This window comes from Hippocampus guttulatus, chromosome 3 (genome assembly GCF_054856545.1).
Source record: "Hippocampus guttulatus isolate MCC_2025c chromosome 3, RoL_Hgut_1.0, whole genome shotgun sequence".
Lineage (NCBI taxonomy): Eukaryota > Metazoa > Chordata > Actinopteri > Syngnathiformes > Syngnathidae > Hippocampus > Hippocampus guttulatus.
In genome coordinates, this window is record NC_141263.1 from 13,202,389 (window position 1) to 13,219,662 (window position 17,274).

The following is a 17,274-nucleotide window of genomic DNA, read 5'->3' on the forward strand; positions in this document are numbered from 1 at the left end:
CCGGTCCACACGCTGGCTGTCAAATCTGACTTTCCCTCAGCTAGCTCTTTCCCTGCTCTCTGCATGATGTGCACACACTCACTGACAACAAGGCACACTATTTAAAGCAGACATGCCAGCGGACTATCTGAAGGGAAGATGGATTTTCGGGGTGTAGGCTAGCTAGCTGCACGTCACAACTGTACCAGAGAACTGCTAATGCGAACCAAGGCGTTCAAGTTCATATAAAGTGGGGAAGGGGCTTCTCATCCTGTGTTTTTTAGCCACCACCCAAAAAAATCAGGAAACATGTCATGGTGAAAAAAACGTTCGACACCATATTTCTATAATTATTACAGTACTACACAGTACGAAGTGTAAACACACTTTCAGCAATTATATTCAAAAATGCATCACAAATTTAGAAATAAATCTCTGAATCCAGTTTTGGTCTTGGCAGTGTCTTTAGGCACAATCAATAAATGTGCATTTAATCTTTTCCCATCAATTGTTTGTTTAAACATTTCTTTTTATTGTGCAATACATTGTAACTGAGTCATTACTTAAGTTCAGGGTTTTTATTTTCCCATATTCAAGCCCAGCATTCATGCTAATGAATGTACATACAATAAACAAACGTAATCACTGTACAAAATAGAGTAAAAAGCGAACTCACCACACCTCCTGCCCACCAGCACCTGTCCCGCCAAGCAGCGTCCTGCTCCTTCCGCCGGCTGCGCCAGATTCTTGGCCAGCTCGTAGTCCGAGCCGGCAAAGTGGAGGTGGAACTGTTCCCGGTTGATGGACTTCCTCAGGGTGCGGATGGTCTTCCTCAGCCTTTTCTCAGAGCGTCGTCTCATGCAGTTCAGGTCGCAGCCCTCTGCTGAGAGAAGAGCTAGATACCACAACTGTCTCCAGGAGGGGAGGAAAGATGTCACCTTTGTGTTCGGTGTCAATTGATGCCTTCCTTGGAGGCTGGCATGCAAATGTGGACATGCATGGAGACAAAAACCCTCATGATAAAGACACACTTTCGAACAGGAATAAGTCATGACATTAAAATCTAAACATGAGATCCTTGAGCCCCAAAGTACAGTCCACCACCATTGCAGCACACTCAAAACAGGAGATACTTTCACAGACAGAAGCAACAGGAGCAGACGAGGAAGCAAAGACTGCAGGCAGGCAGGCAGGCAGGCAGGCAGAGACCAACCTGTTACCTCCTCTAGGTTCACATCCAGCTCAAACACGGCCGTGATGGATGAGCCGTCCTCTTCGGCCGCTTTCCTGCCATGGCGGCTGCGCCCTCGGTGCGCCGACGAGGTGCAGCGCAAGCTCACGTAGCTGAACTGCACATTCTCGGTGAAGAGAAACCTGCTGTCTGTAGACAGTGGGAGAGCATCATCAACTGTCAAACGATCAATAAGTATCGTCGCCAAGAGGTGCAAATTGAAATGGAATAGGAAGTTCTGTTATGTTGTAACACTGTCATAGATTTAGTGGCACACAGAAGCCCTTTACATGAACCAAAACATTCAGACCACATTTGATTTACGGCCCGGGCTCAGAGTGGCCCGTAAAAGAGTCTTGCGCTAATTCCACCCACGCTTGTCACTGGCAGACGAGGTGGTGCGCCAAGACCGGCAAGACAAACCAAACCACATCACTTGGCCCACAAATTTCTTTCACATATGCGTCTGCTTTTTGGCTTTGTTTTGAAGCAGCCATCATGTATGCTTGATCTTCTTTAGAGGAGAGCTCACAAAAGTTCTTTTGTAAGTTGTACAAAGCTTTATCCAAAGAAGTTGTTGTTTTAGACGTGCTATTTCCTTTTACGGAGAATCGCCCTCCTCTCAGCGAAAAATGCATCCCGCCCTCACCAGGATATTCAAATTAAATGAAGCGAGAGATCAGACTCAATGGGCCTGGGGGTTTCAACCATTCCGTCGATATGTGTGTTATTCCCCAATAGACAAATTAACGACTGTTAGAAAACTGCAGTTGTTTGTTTACATTCAACCTTCAGACTGAAGCCATCACAAGTTATGAACACCCTCGGCGCACAGTGGAGACTTCAATCATGCTGCTGTCTCTGACTGAAGAACAACTTCACACAACAAGCAGACTCTGGAACAAGAGGGAATAAAACTCTGGACCTCATTTGTGCCTAATGGCAATGTGAAAGGAGCTCTTATTGTATACTTCCATCTATCCATTATCTGAATCGACCATTATCCTCACAAGGGTCGCGAGCGTGCTGGAGCCTATCCCAGCTGAAGTGGTTGCCGGCCAAGCGCAGGGCACACATTAATAGACAAACAATAACCAGTCACACTCCCAATCACACTTCGGGACAATTTAGAGCAATCAATCAATCTACTATGCATGTTTTTGGAATGTGGGAGGAAACCGGAGTACCCGGAGAAAACCCACGCAGGCACGGGGAGAACATGCAAACTCCACACAGGAAGGCCGGAGCCTGGAATCGAAACCTTGCACCTCTGCACTGTGAGACGGACATGCTCATCAGTCTAACACCGTGTCACACTTGTATACTTTAATAAATGAATAAGATTTATATATTTATTTTCTACACCAGTCTTCCTCAACTGGCGGACCGCGATCCACGACCGGACCGCCGACCTCCTCTGTCCGGACCCTCGGCAAATTGTATAAAATAATAAATTATAAAGTGATTTTTACGTTATACATTTTATATTTTTGGACTATAATCTGCGCATTACCGCGATCGCTTGTTAAAATTATCCGTTGTATTATTTGCGTGCACGAACAGATGTATTGCAGAGGACGCAGCAGCGCGACTGTGTGTGTATAATGTTTGACGAGGGACCCTGGCTGAGCAGGGCATGCCGGCGATAACGATGCGCTGATTGCTCCTCTGAACTTAAGGTGTGCCCATACATAAGCGTCACGCATTCAAAATGGATGATTGTGTCAGGAAACAGACGCATGCGTGATGCCACAGTGTGCTCACAGCTTCAGCACAGGAGAGCCGTACACAGACAATTAGACAAGACGAATCGCGGGAGGTTTCGATTGTGTGCAGTTTTGCTCCCGTCTACCCGGGGATCTTTGCAGCTGTTTAACAGCAGAACACCGCAACATGGTAAATGAACATCACAATGGCGTCCTCAAATAATATTTGCATGCCTCAGACATTGCATTCACCTTTAGTGGAAGAACAGCACTGCACATTCCTGTGCTCCCTTGTGTCAGTATTTAAAATGGTTCTTAACTCCTCTTCTGATATATTTTTCAGTGATTTCAGAGGGGATGTGAAAAGGGGATTTGTACAAATGAAAAGGATATTTTTGTTTTCATGTTTAGTATTTATTTTGGTAAAATTAGTATTTTGTTTTGCTTTTGTTAAATTAAGGGAAAAAAAGACAACTACTGTTTAACAAAGTTAAAGTAAAAATGTCTTATTTCCCTCCAAGGGCTATTTCTATTATTAAGCAGGCACAACTTAACAAAATAAAAGAGTTCCTCTGCCTCAACACAATACCTCTCATTATTTGCTGTGTACTGGCAAAGTGAATAATTGTTATTTTCATGCACCCCATTATTGGTTGGTTGTGAGGAGTGTTGATTTGTATAAGTTTGGCTTGACCATACTAAATTAGCATATAGCCCTGCTCCCCATGACCGCCGTGCATGGGACCGGACCTTGGTCTTATAAAAAAAAAAAAAAAAAGTGGACCTACAGCCTTTCTAGTTGAGGACCACGGGACTCACTTTGGTGGCCAGATGTTTAGGTGTTATGAGCTATGTGTTGATTATTTGGAAGGTAATGTTACACAAGCTGTAGACTTACTACTTTACACTGTAGCAAAGTGTAATTTCTTCAGTGTTTTTTCCCCATACAAAGATAGAATAAAACGTTTACAAAAATGTGAGGAGTGTGTTTTGTGAGATTCTGTGTGCATATACATTTATGTTTAGATTTGTGTTTATAAGTCGCTTGTCAAATATCCTGCAGTGGTAATGTTGCAATGTTTGTAATGTTATTTGAAATGTGTTGTGTAACAACAGCTTGACAAGGCACTGCCAAAAAAACAAACAAACAAAAAAAAAAAACATTTTCACTCAGGGGTGCTCTCAATTTTCTGGTGGTATAGACATTAAAGGCTGTTTGTTGAGTTATTTTGAGGAAACAATACATTTATAGAATTTATATATTGACTACACAACATAATTTCTTCATTGTTGGCCCATATAAGTGCATTGTAAAATATGTACCAATATGACAATACAGTGAAACGCCTCTACAACGAAACCTACATGGGCGAAAATACCTCCTAGTGTGAAAACATCTTCATGCATTAACACCATTCCCACTTTCCTGCCCCCCATACAACGAAAAAAAACCCCTGTTGCGTGATACGAAATCTTTTTCTCTGCTCTTGCCTCGCGACGACATTCACTACAACGAAGTCTAATCCATCAGCGACCTCTACCTCACCCCCCCCCCCCCCCACTTTGGAGGAGGAGGCCATTAGGTTATCGAATGTGCTTCCTTGCCTAAGTTGAGTGCACTTGTGTTGTATTTTCAAAACGTGTGTACCTGAGCGTGCTGAGTTCAAGCTCTCCCTGAGTCGCTCCTGGCTTCTTTTTAAGTTGCACTTGGTCGTGCCCGACTTGAATGTCGCTGTGGTCTTAATGCGAGGCACGCCAGACAATTCTGGAGCTAGGTAAAAAAAAAAAAAAAATCTTGTCATTGTGATTAAAGTAAACGCCCAGTAAAAACACTCAAAGCCTCAGTGACGACAATCTTGCCACGAATCGCCGGTGTTTTGTACTTGCCGAAGCATTGCAAGCCACTGTTGTTCTTTTGTGCGTCAGCCAAGCAGGGCAATGGCATTCCACAGGTCACGGTGTAGGAATCCTCCATCCCTGAAAACACACACAAGAGGCCGCGGCACATACAAAACTTAGGGCCACAAAGGCAAGCGAGCAGCATGTAAGAACACGATGCGTCTGTCTGCGGAAGGATGTTGACGACTATTTGCACAACAGATTCCACAGCGGGTTAATGTTTAAATCATGTTTTATAACAACACAGCACCACTGAGGTTGACTTCACATTCTTGACAGCGGGAGCATGTCATTAGAATAAGGTTTAATTACATGTATGGGACTAATGGTGTTTATAATGATTTTCAAACATAAAAGCGTCTGCGTGTACCAACGCCTTTCCATGAGGCATTCATTCAAGATCCCCCCTGTATGCGTTTCAATAGAAGTATGTATTCGACGTCCTTATTAGTCAGTTTAAGGTCCATGTACTAATACGCTATTTGTCCTCAGCGTACTAGTAGAACAACTGTGTCTTGCTCCTAACATTTTGTCCACTACCAGCGTCACTTTAGATTAACTAGTATGCAATTCATCCTTACGAGTCAACTACTGTGCTCCACTAGTAAAAACAACTGTACTATGCTCCTGAACCCTATTAACACAAAAATAGAAAGTCCATGTACTAGTATGCTCTTTATCCTCACAAGTAGGACCACAGGACATGTTATAGAAACTCTTTCCAGGTGTGCGGAAGCTGTTGTAGTTGCAGGTGGAGCTTTTCGCTTCCTGTCCATGCCAAATGCCCCGATTCTTTTGTCCATGTCGTGCAGTTGAATGTCTTTGTAGAGTGCATCTTAGCCTCCGAGTTCATTTGAATGACTCGGTCATAAGCAGAGGATGTGGATTTTTTTATTTTTTTTGGTCTGTCTGAGATCTAACAACTACAGGATTATTAAAGGCCGCGGTTGTGAATGAAGGGATGACAAATCCTTTTGAACGGCGCACAATATGAAGCAGATGCAGGAAGTGTTGCGTGGGCTAGAAACGGAAAGCCATCAAGGGCGGCACTAAAGGCAATTGAGTGCTGTTCGAAGCAGGCGTGTTTTTGTTTCCAAGAATTTGGTCAGTTTAGTGATCATTCCAGAATTGGAGGACATTTTCATCCTTGGTCCCCATGAAACTTCAAATTAACCATGCATATAACACATAAGCATCCACTTTTTGCATTATTACAGTTGCCCTGACACAAAATGTACCTCTAAAGTTAATCCTGAAACTATCACAAAATCTTACACACCGCTTAAAATTCCTTTTTATCTTTCACGTTGACCCATTTATTGATCAAATGTAACAGATAAAATCTGATAAAACGTGCAGATTTTAATTTGTAGTAATTAGGATCTAAAATTGTGTCTCTCATCGTGCATGCCACCATGCCACTGATACACCTTCAGCCAACGACAGAAAGATATGGAAAAAAAGTGGACAAGCTGACCCAGTGTATTCTAAAAATAAATAAATAAATACATAAATGGCGGTTCTACATAGTACCCAAACGATACTTTGGCTGGTATGCATAGCAGAACTGCTCGGTGCTATTTATCAGCACCCATAACCACTAAGAATCTGTGCTAAATAGTATCTTATGGTTACTAAATTCTACCCTTATGCTTGCAAACTAAAGAACCATTTGGGTACAATGTAGAATAAACATTCTACATAGCATTCTAATTTTATTTTTATTTTTTTGTCGAAATGACATAATCAAGCTAATTGCTCTCACCATAGGTACACCGATCATGTTTTCTCGGTTTTATTTTTCATATTTTTTATCAACACTTTCAGCTGTAATGGATTGGGCCACACAAACCAATGTAAGCATGTATAGCTCTCTCTCAATCTATCTATACACACACACACACACACACACACACACACACACACACACACACACACACACACACACACACACACACACACACACACACACACACACACACGCACAGCAGTGGAAATAAAAGTGCCATTAAAGGGTTTGTCGCATTGAGCGCTGCACTTTCGCTTGATCCAACTCACCACTGCTGATATGAACTTGAGACTGGCATGTCAGGAAACAGCGGTCGCCTCCCTCCTGCTTGCTACAGTTCAATGTGGGTTTCGAGGTGGCTTTCGCAGGTGGTAAACCCTCTGCCTCTAGATAGAAACCACAATAAAACTCCAAGGTAAAAGAGGAACGCGTTGGAAAGGGGCAAGAGGAAGAGCAACCCAATATTTGGACGGCGAGGACAGCACGGCTCTGATTATTGTACAAGCGCACACGAGAAAGTGAGCGTGTGAGAATACAAGAGAAAAGAGAACAGAATTCAAAGTATCTCCTGTTTTTGTCCCACACTCCCTCCGTCTTCCAAAAATGTCATACATGCTTGAGTTTTGTTCAAAAGGGCATCTTTTCATGCAGAGGAGGCTTTGACTTACCAATACAGTCCTTTTTGTTCCAGTGGAGCTTGTAGCCAGGGTTGCAGGAGCATTCAAACCCACCCTGGGTGTTCTCACAACCCTGCTCACAACCGCCATTGTTGACGCTGCATTCATTTATGTCTAAGAAGAGAGAGAGGAAGTCAGCTCAGATTGAGAGTTACTTTTAACGTTTCTGATAACCTTTTTGGGCTACATGGACACAGTGCAATTATGATACTTCTCTATGTTGATCAAAAGAAAACATTACGGTATTATCTTTGGAAAGTTTTGGAGAAATCTCATTAGAATTGGGGTTTTTTTTTAAATGTTTGGAACAACAATCAGTGTTACTGGTCTAGTGAGGCTCAACAGTGCCATTGGACATCGCCCTCGACCCCCCCCCCCCCCAAAAAAAAGCATATTGCTCAAAACAGTGTGCACCACCGTATAAAACAAATTGAGACAGATACAAACACCCTGTAGCATACTAAAATATGGAACAGTTAGACATGTGCATCCAAAGGTTTAGAGATAGTCAAATTAAGATCACCCGTCAAGGTGAGTGTGCACTACAGCCTACAATATCCCCAAAAATTGTGAGCGGAGTGTTTCGCTGCGCATTCACGCGCCTGAAGTTCTACCTAGCCTGATCTCACCTCCACAGTGGGCCAGTCCGTACATGGTGTAGCCTTTGTTGCACAGACACTGAAAGCTACCGGGGGAGTTGACGCACGTGTGATCACACGTCCGCTCAAAGAAGCACTCGTCTATATCTGTAATCAAAAAACAAAAAAAATCACGTGACATAAAAGCAGAGAACTGTTCATGAAGAGGGATTTCCCATCCACGCAGACAAACAGGTGCATTTGAATGAACGTTCAAACGGCTCTGGCTGTAGCAATAATTACAGGGGAGAAGAAAGTAATCTTTTAGCTATGCAGCTACTATCAGTCTGGCATGTGTTACAGAGCTAATATTTTTACCAAGGCCCAAGCACTAGCGGTCGCACTGACCTACATGTATAACTTAAATTACAATAACTCATTCCTAACAGTCAATTATCTTGAGTTCATTGCATCGCTGAAATAGATGTTTCTTTTTTTTAACCAATCAGATTTTAGATTCGCCACTTCGTGCCTTCACGCAGGCTCAGAGTGATGTTGGCAATTTTCAGTCCTCTGATTGGTTCAGCTAAATATTCTGCTTTGTTTATACCACTAATTGGTTACGCCAGGGAAGTCAAACTCATTTTAGTTGTGGGCCAATTTTGAATCATGCCTTCCTCAGAGGGCCGTTATGACAGTAAAACCACAAAATTATTACACAACAAAATAACAGATTACTAGTTTTCAAATCAGTAAAGTAAATTATAATAGTTTGTTCAATTATTGTTCAAGTGGATGTAAACAGGGTAACAAAATTACAGTATTGCAAAATGTTTGCTCAGATTTTAGCAAGTTGACATGATTTGCTTTTGCGGGCCACATAAAATGACCCGGCGGGCCAGATCTGGCCCCCGGGCCTTCAGTTTGACACTTTTGGGTTACGCTAAATATGCACACTTTATTTACGGGGGAGGATGATGTCAGACTTGATTAAAATTTTATTTTCAAGGTGTACTTTTCAAGAAAAAAAACATTTTGTGATGACAGGTCAATAAATAACGTTGCCGCCTGGCTTGTTTCAACCTGGAAAAGGATTTTTGGGGCACTTTGAGAGAATCACGTACAACTGCTAGAGCTAGCTTACACAGACAAGCAGTTTCAAAGAAATGTGAACTGCATCAGAATCCCTGGTGAGTTTGATGTATTTTATTGAAGGTTTTTCTGTTTTTGCCATATTATGTAAATACAGTTTTATTGATTCTGAAGTGGTATATTGGAGTGTAGAGATTTGGACTTGTTTGGAGATGAGGGTAAAAAAAAAAATCTTGTTAGAGTAAATTAGAAGAAGATTTAGGTCAGGTGAATTTTGTAGCGCAACAAAAGGCGGAATTATATTGCAGCAAGAGTGATTATGAGCGTCCTTCCTTGTCATCATTTCAAGGGAAATCTGACAATCAGAAAATCCTGTAAAAATAAGGTTTTGGCTATCAAATTATTTCATACTCTATATAACAGCTGTATCTCTTTCTGTGTTTTGCACAAAATGTCCACTGCCTTGTGTGACGTAACACTAAATTCAGAATTCATAGTTTTATTTGGGGGTTTTTTTTGGTATTATTTGTATTAGACTTCCACATAATTTTTTTAATTGTCAGACAGTAAAAAACTGTTTAAATGTTACTTTGCCAAACATTACTCTGCCCCTACAACAGATTATTCCCACTTCCATTATTTCCTATGGGGACATTTATTTTAACATTCAAACACAACACTCTCCTGGGATGATTTTTTTTTCTTTGAGGTTCCACTGTACTATTGTTTTCAATGGAAAAGTGCTATTTTTTTTCCCACACAAAGCAACGAGGTGCAGGCCGTACCTTGACATGAACGTTCATCCGTCAGCAACTTGAAGCCTTTTCTGCAGTTGCACTCAAAGCTGCCGATGGTGTTCCTGCAGAAGTGATCGCAACCGCCATTTTGAAGCTCACACTCATCGATGTCTGCCGACAGAAGCAGATGGAAAGCATTTGAGCATTTATTCCACAACCTTGGTATTCAGGATATACTTAGATGCTCTTTTTCCTCACTTATGAGACATAGCAGACTACATACTAATAGAATGAGGGTGTCTTTACACTGGTAATGTTTTTGCCACAGCTAAAGCCATTTTTTTACCTACTTGGATACAACCTTACTAGTAAACTACCGGTACTGTGTTGTGATGAACTACTAACCCGATGAGTAGACGTGTGCCCAACACTAGTAGCCTCCTGAACTGTACTAGTAGACCGAAATGCCAATTACTACTTTTGTCTTGCAAGTAATATGGAGTTGTCCTGTTAGTATGTCAAAGGTTTTCTGTGATTGTGAAAGTGGTGGAGAAAAAAAGCATTGCTAGAGGCACAGTTGTTCTACGAGTGCCCTGAGCTTTTATTCAATAGCCACGAACTCCAATCAAAGGCGCACTCGTGCATTCTTTTTCCTCACAAGTCCAACAGTTCAGCACAATAGTAGAATGAATAGCTTCATTAGCAGTACTAGTAGGGCACGTATGTCAGTTAGTGCACACTTTAGCCTCACGAGTTTGATAAAGTTGCACCGCTTGTTCACACAAATGTATAGTTGTGGAAGGCCTTGAATTGTCCTACTTGTGAAGACGATGAGTGTACTAGTACATGACCTATGCTGGATATCGAATAAATGCTCAAACGGTTTGTCATAAGATCACACGTTCTCAACAAGACGACAGTGGCATCGGTGTGGCTGCTCCGAGCGGCAAGACGGACCTTTGCACGTTTTGGCATCCGGCTGCAGCGTGAAGCCAACGGGGCAGCTGCAGCGCACGCCCGTTGATGTGTCTTTACAAGTGCAGTCGCACCCGCCATTGTTGACTGCGCAGGTCTCTGCAAGGACGACACACAATATGCAAATGTATGGCAAAGATCAAAACCCACAGCAGTCACGGCATGTTCAGTGATGGACAAAATGGGTGTATCCAAGCGACTGGGGAAAGTTTCTCTATTTGTATTGTGATGTTACATTACATACATACATACATTCCTACTCCTCTAAAATGTAATTTTTGAGATGGGAACTTGTCATTATAGATGACTTTCTTACATTTTGAGTTCTTTTCTCCATTGCTCTTTTCTATTAAACACGGTGGGGAGGCAGCATTTGTATGGGAAGCTTTTTGAACATTTATACTGTTTTCCTTGAGCTCGACTTTAAAGGCGAATTTAAAGTCCATGTAATAGTACACCCTTTGTCATCACTTGTAAGACAATTCAAGTACACTAATAGAACCACTGTGTCTTACTAGTAAGGGCAAAACTGCGCACAAGTTGCATTCTACGAGTGACATTCTAAAACTTGACTTGTTAACATCTAGTGCTTCACTAGTAGTACTAGTGGTGCAGAGATGTCAACTCGTGGCCAGTTTTCCCCTCCTAATGGTAACATGTAGATGTTCGACTAGTATGACAATGTTGTCCTTCTAATGAGGACAAAGAGCGCATACTCATCCCTGGACTATTATTTGAGCATTTACGATAGCGCACTAGTAGCTATTCATAATTGAAAGCACTGGTAGAACATCACACGCATGCTCAAACAGCATCATGGCAAGCAAGGGCGCACTAGTAGAATGACTTTTTTCCACTTCTGCTTATCAATACGGTATGACAGTTGTGCGCAATAATTGGCCAACTTTGGCATGGTATGTGCCAAACTACATTTGACCAGTAAGGCAAAACTACTCATGGCAATTTTAGTGCTATGATTGGCATCCAAGAGGCTATTAGTGCTTGCCTTCCAGTGGGGTCCAGTAGTGTTATTACACAGTAAAATTGGTTGACTAATATATACAGATTGACATTTTTTTTTCCTTTTCATTTACTTTTATTTAGACATTTGGGTACAACCTCACAGTGTAAAATGTGGCTGAGTAACATTGATTCTCTTCAAATAAAAGTTCATTTTAATTGTTTGGAGTACAGTACAATTAATCCACTACTCAGAGAAAAAGATGGAATATTTTATTCTCTTCCAAGGGGAAATTTTACTTTGTCCAGCCTGGGACCCAGTATAGTCTTTTTCAGAGTATAATTTTCCTTGATTAGGATAAAATGTACACTATGAAATTTACTGTGTAGTGTGAACATCTGCACATTATTAATACTACTGGTGAAGCATAAGATGTTAACTGGTACAATTGTATAATGTCACTAATGTTACTGACAAACCATACAAACCGTCAACTAATCCACAGTTTTGATTCACTTGTAACATGAAGTAACATGGAAATCTGGAATGCACCAGTTGTGAAAAAAACATTACTGGTTCTACTAAGTCACTGAATTTTCATACTGGTGAGGATGAAACGTATACTCCAACATGGACCTTAGTATGGATGTCAAGGATGTGGAATAAATGCTCAAACGGCTTTCCATAGTACTGTGGCTGGAGGTGAACAACACCACAAGCAAAAAGGGTTCAACTTGTCCTCGCAAAGAACACATTGTCCTAGTCAGGATGAGAGTTCTTGGAAATAAAATTAAGCTGACCTGCATAATCAGATAAGAATCAAAGAACGATAGTATGGTTTAAAAAAAAACTCCTAAAAGTTAGATACGACTGAGCAGCACTTAACAAATGCAATGTACTCCCCCACCACTCCCCCCTGCCCCCCCCCAAAAAAATATATATATGTATACACACACACACACGACACGCTGTTTGAATATTTATTCATTGATTCTTTGCGTACCACTCGAGGGAGTCGCGTTACCACTACTGCATTTGGAAATTATGGGTCGGCTGTGTTAATATTTCGAGTGTTATGCAGATGAATCAAGGATGCATTTTAATAAACAGTGGAACCTCAGTTTTCATGTGCCCTGGTTTTCGAACCATTCAGTTTTTCCTCAGTCACTCATTTCCGCGAATTGACGCGCATTCACCTGAAGCGTTTCGTGAATTGCATATTTTTATGCAATTCAACAGATGGCAAGACATGTCGCCCAGAAATGCAACATTATTGACAAGTCAAAGCAATAAATCTCAGGCGAAATCATATTTTCTAAATAAAAGCACAGCGTGCAATAAAAAGGTTTCACTACACCTTCTTGGGCCACATGATGGCTTATTTCACAGTTACACGTGAACAACCTCAATATAGTTTGAGTGTGACTGCTAAATAAGCCACAATCGGGCTCAATTAAATGTAGTGAGAATATGATGTGCTATTTCGTTGAAGGCCTGATATTTGGCAGGCCGTCACACCACTGTTGCCCCAGGTTGTCTGAGTGTTGCCGAGCAAACCGATATTTCCTCGAATTGTTAAAAAAAAAATGTATTCAATCATTTTTGTTCATATTTTTGGGTGTCTGGAACAAATGAATTGGTTTCACATTCTTTCCTATTGAAAATATTTATTTGGATTTTGTACCATTCAATTTTACTCAGACTTTCTAGAATGGATTGATCAGGAAAATGGAGGTTCTACTGAACAATAAAACAGATCCCACTTATTCCAAATATACAAGCACAGGTCTCACACTTAATGCCCAGACCCGGTCAGCCACGTCATTTCCTGTGGCCCGCTAAAGGATAATCATGCGTGTCAACGGCACGATTTGAGCTGAACCAAAATTGAAAAGTGTCTCCACTTTTGGTAAATTTTCTTTGACTTATGTATACAATCATTGTGTATATGTAATAATTCACGTATTAATTGATATGGTTTCAAAGAGAAACCATAACTACAACGTGGCCTGCAAAGCCCCCGACTACTAATTAAATGATTATTGGACAACAACCTCCCAATAGGAGCGAATCTAATTAGGTGTTGCCATTGTTTGATTTAGTGTTGCTTATGAACTTGAAAGACCTTTTAAGGCATCCACACATTTAGCAACGTTTTCTGACTAACATGTAAGGAGTGACCTGAAAATCTGTCAAATCCAAAGTGTCGAGTCAAGGCTTTCACACTCGAACCTTCCCAAATGGAAGGAAAATGTGAAATGTACCACACTGTCACAAGTGCATATTTTTCAGGGGAGAAGCAGTGGGCGAGACGGTGAGTGTGCAGTCATTTCACAGTTTGCTCAAAAGGCTGAGGAATGCTCCGGTTTACTAGACATTTCGCCTCTTCAACGCCCAGCGCTTCCTGGCAGCTCCGCATGCCATCACACAAGCCAAGGGACTGACTGCTATATTACCCATCAGAAGCCTCCGCTTGACCCGTTTGTCCACCTCGGCGAAGGACGTGGCGTTGTGGTCCGACGACTCGGTGGTGGCCTCGTCTCGCTCTGCGACACAAAGCTTAGAGCTTAGGGCACACACTCACTATTCACACAGAACTGCTTGGGCAGAACAAAGCAACTAGTAGCCATTCCACTCACACCGCAAACATGGACTGAGGATAGAAAAAGCCTCCACACCCTTGTTCAAATGCCAGGTTTGTGTGATGCCCAAAAAATTGCGACTGAGATAAGCCATTTTAAAACTTTTTTTTCCAATATTAATGTGACCAGCAACCTTTATGAACCAATTGAGAAGGTTGTTTTCATTTTTTTTGAGAGGGAACATACAAATAAACAACTGAAATGATGTGGTTGGAATAGCGTGTACCGGTAATTCAAATGCAAGCATTTAAACTCATGCTTGATGGGACTTAGTACTCACCTGCAACCATATAAGGCGCCACTGATTAACCACAAATCAATTTCAGGCATTCCAGTGAGCTTTTCTTGACATGTCAAGCCGAAAGTGTGACTGACTGCTATTTCAAAATAAAATATCTCGCATTGTCTGATGAAACTTGAAAAAAAACTAAAAGTTTTGGACAATTCCAAAAGGTGTTTTTTTTTTTTTTTTTTTTGCAAAACAAAAACAAGACTGTTCGATTGCCTGAAAAACACCATACTTACGAGAGAAACATGGTGTTGGCAGCATCCTGCTTTGGAGGAAGAGGGAATTATGAACAGACTAAACCCTCCCACTTCTTCTAGAATGCAAAATGTCAGGAAAAACCAACTAGAATATCTGATTTTGATTTTGGGGTTCATCAGAGGCACTTTAAATGGTGGCAGGTGACTGTGGACTCCCATTTAAATTGAGTTTGCATGTGATTCATTAATTCTGAACACAGCCATGTCCCAATTATAAAAGCATGTGCAGACTTTTAGTCATTTAGTTCGCTTGTTCTTTTCAATTGAAAATGTATCTTGGTCTCATTTTAAAAATAACAACCATCTGGTGTTCGAACAGGAGTGTGTAGACTTTTTCTATCCACTGTATACTGGGAAGTCTCAGCGTCAAAGAGTAAAAATATCTTTCTCTTTTTCTGTCTGCTCACGGTAATCATGACGAACAACTCGATTGCTGTCAAGACACCAACCCAAAAAGAATGGCTGGCTTTAGACTGATCATTAATGTAACTATTATACAGATTTGTTTTTTGTTGACTTATGAAAGTTATTTTTGTCTTTGTTCCATGACAGTGTTTTTTTCTTTTTGATATATTTTTTTCAATGATTGAGTTTTTATTTTCCTGTTGAAAGAATGTTACTTGCCTGCAGCTATAGGATGAATGTAAGGTACATCGAGAAAATAGTGAAATCGAGAAGGCTATTTTGAGGGGTGCATTGGGTCGGGATTTTGTTTCAGGTTGGAGCCACTCAAGACAAAAGTGGGCTTACTCCATCTTATCCTGACTTGAGTCACGTCTGAGCTGGAGCCTATCCCAGCTGACTTCAGACGAAAGTCGGGGTACACCATGGACTGGTTGCCCACCAATTAGAGTGGGCTAACTCCATTTTGTCATTTCGCAGGAGAGAAACTCAAAGCTTGAATGTTACAAAAGCAAAATAATCTTCCAATTCACTTCAAAAAAGGACAAATATGGAGTTAGCCCATTGTAGTTCTCTGTGGCTCACTGGTGGTATGCTTTATGGAAGTAGTAATGTGTTGTGTATGTTACGTTTTTCTGTCTATATGTTGTGAGTCAACAGCTGGAAAAAAAAATCATGAATCCAAAATAACACTGATGTCAGTGGTCGTCTCGCAGCATGTTTACACTTACGATTTTTGGCTGTGTGTGTGAGTGTGTGTGTAGCTATCTCGGCACAACAGGAGATCCAATTTGGAAAGAAGCCTGCACAGATATACGCTTGGACCTCACACACACACACACACACACACACACACACACACACACACACACACACACACAACAGCCGCCACGGTGGAGCAAAGATATCACCTGATCTCTGCAGCCTGATCCCTATCCTTCATGGTCCACTCAGAGAGCTTTCCCCCGCTACCGTGTTTTCATTCATTCATCAAAATAATCTCTGCTTGACTAAAGAAACAAAGTTTGCAACTAAGCTGGCCCCCGGCTTGTGCTCTCATCGACTTGCGGTGGACTTTTCGTTCTATTTTGACAGGAAATATGACGAAACACACTGAAAAACTATTTTAACAAGCAGTTTTGCACTGTTCCTTCTCCCCTGTGTAGGTCTGAGGTTGGAAAAGATCCTTAGCCCCACTCACAATATCTGTTTTTATAGCTGCACCATTCCACCAAATGGAAATATTCTGGGTGCCTTTTGGACGGCTTCATACACATTCACCCAAAATGAATCTTGACATATTTGGTATCTTTGGAAAGTACTGGATGTGATCTCCAATGAAACTCTGCACATTTGCGTCTGCATAGTCTGCACAGCATGAATTCACACTCGAGTGACCTCCGGGGAGGTCTGCATGCTTTTTACAGCTTGAACCCTGACTTTAATGGAATATTAATTTTGGGGGAGTTGTGAGGCAATTAAAGCTTTGATGGTTTGCCAGCTCTTTATCAGGTTTAAACAAGGGTCGCGGACATGCCGGAGTCTATCTTAACTATCTTCGGGCAGTAGGCGGGGTGCACCCTGAACCGGTTGCCAACCAATTGCAGGCCACACAGAGACAAACAAGCATCCGTTCTCACAGTCACACCTAGAGACAATTTAGAGTGTTCCATTGACCTGCCATGCATGTTTTTGGAATGCGGGAGGAAACCGCCGTACCTGGAGAAAACCCAAGCAGGCACGGGGAGAACATACAATCTCTAAACAGGAAGGCCGGAGCACCTCTGCACTGTGAGGCTGACGTGTTAACCAGGCATCCACCGTGCCGCCCTTGTCAGGTTAATTCACTGAAATACTTGGAAATTAGAAGCTTTAACCACAAAATTATGACGTTTTAAGTTAATTTTGAATTCAAAACAACTGGCCAGCCTTTTTACCTTTGTCAAAGAACAGTTTTTAAGCAGCTCTTGTATTGGACAGCGATATTGTATAATGGGCAAGCTGTCATATTGTTGGAGCTGGCATACAATGTCCTTGAGAACATAATTCTAACTGCATAT

The 17,274-nt window shown here is 41.6% G+C and overlaps 1 protein-coding gene across 5 annotated transcripts in view; it reads right to left on the minus strand.

Annotated features, from left to right (window-relative positions):
• The window catches only part of scube2 (signal peptide, CUB domain, EGF-like 2), a 36,673-nt gene that overhangs the window by 10,551 nt on the left and 8,848 nt on the right, over nt 1-17,274 (minus strand). For 2 of the 5 annotated variants that reach the window (XM_086106879.1, XM_086106878.1), the window contains exons 7-16: nt 14,081-14,170; nt 10,646-10,762; nt 9,737-9,859; nt 7,911-8,027; nt 7,273-7,395; nt 6,874-6,990; nt 4,804-4,893; nt 4,565-4,687; nt 1,193-1,360; nt 656-862 (exon numbers count right to left, since the gene is read on the minus strand). In XM_086106879.1, coding sequence (XP_085963005.1) covers nt 656-862; nt 1,193-1,360; nt 4,565-4,687; nt 4,804-4,893; nt 6,874-6,990; nt 7,273-7,395; nt 7,911-8,027; nt 9,737-9,859; nt 10,646-10,762; nt 14,081-14,170 — 1,275 coding nt within the window. The remainder of the gene's footprint in view (nt 1-655; nt 863-1,192; nt 1,361-4,564; nt 4,688-4,803; nt 4,894-6,873; nt 6,991-7,272; nt 7,396-7,910; nt 8,028-9,736; nt 9,860-10,645; nt 10,763-14,080; nt 14,171-17,274) is intronic. The other 3 variants (XM_086106880.1, XM_086106882.1, XM_086106881.1) reach the window with 3 other exon arrangements.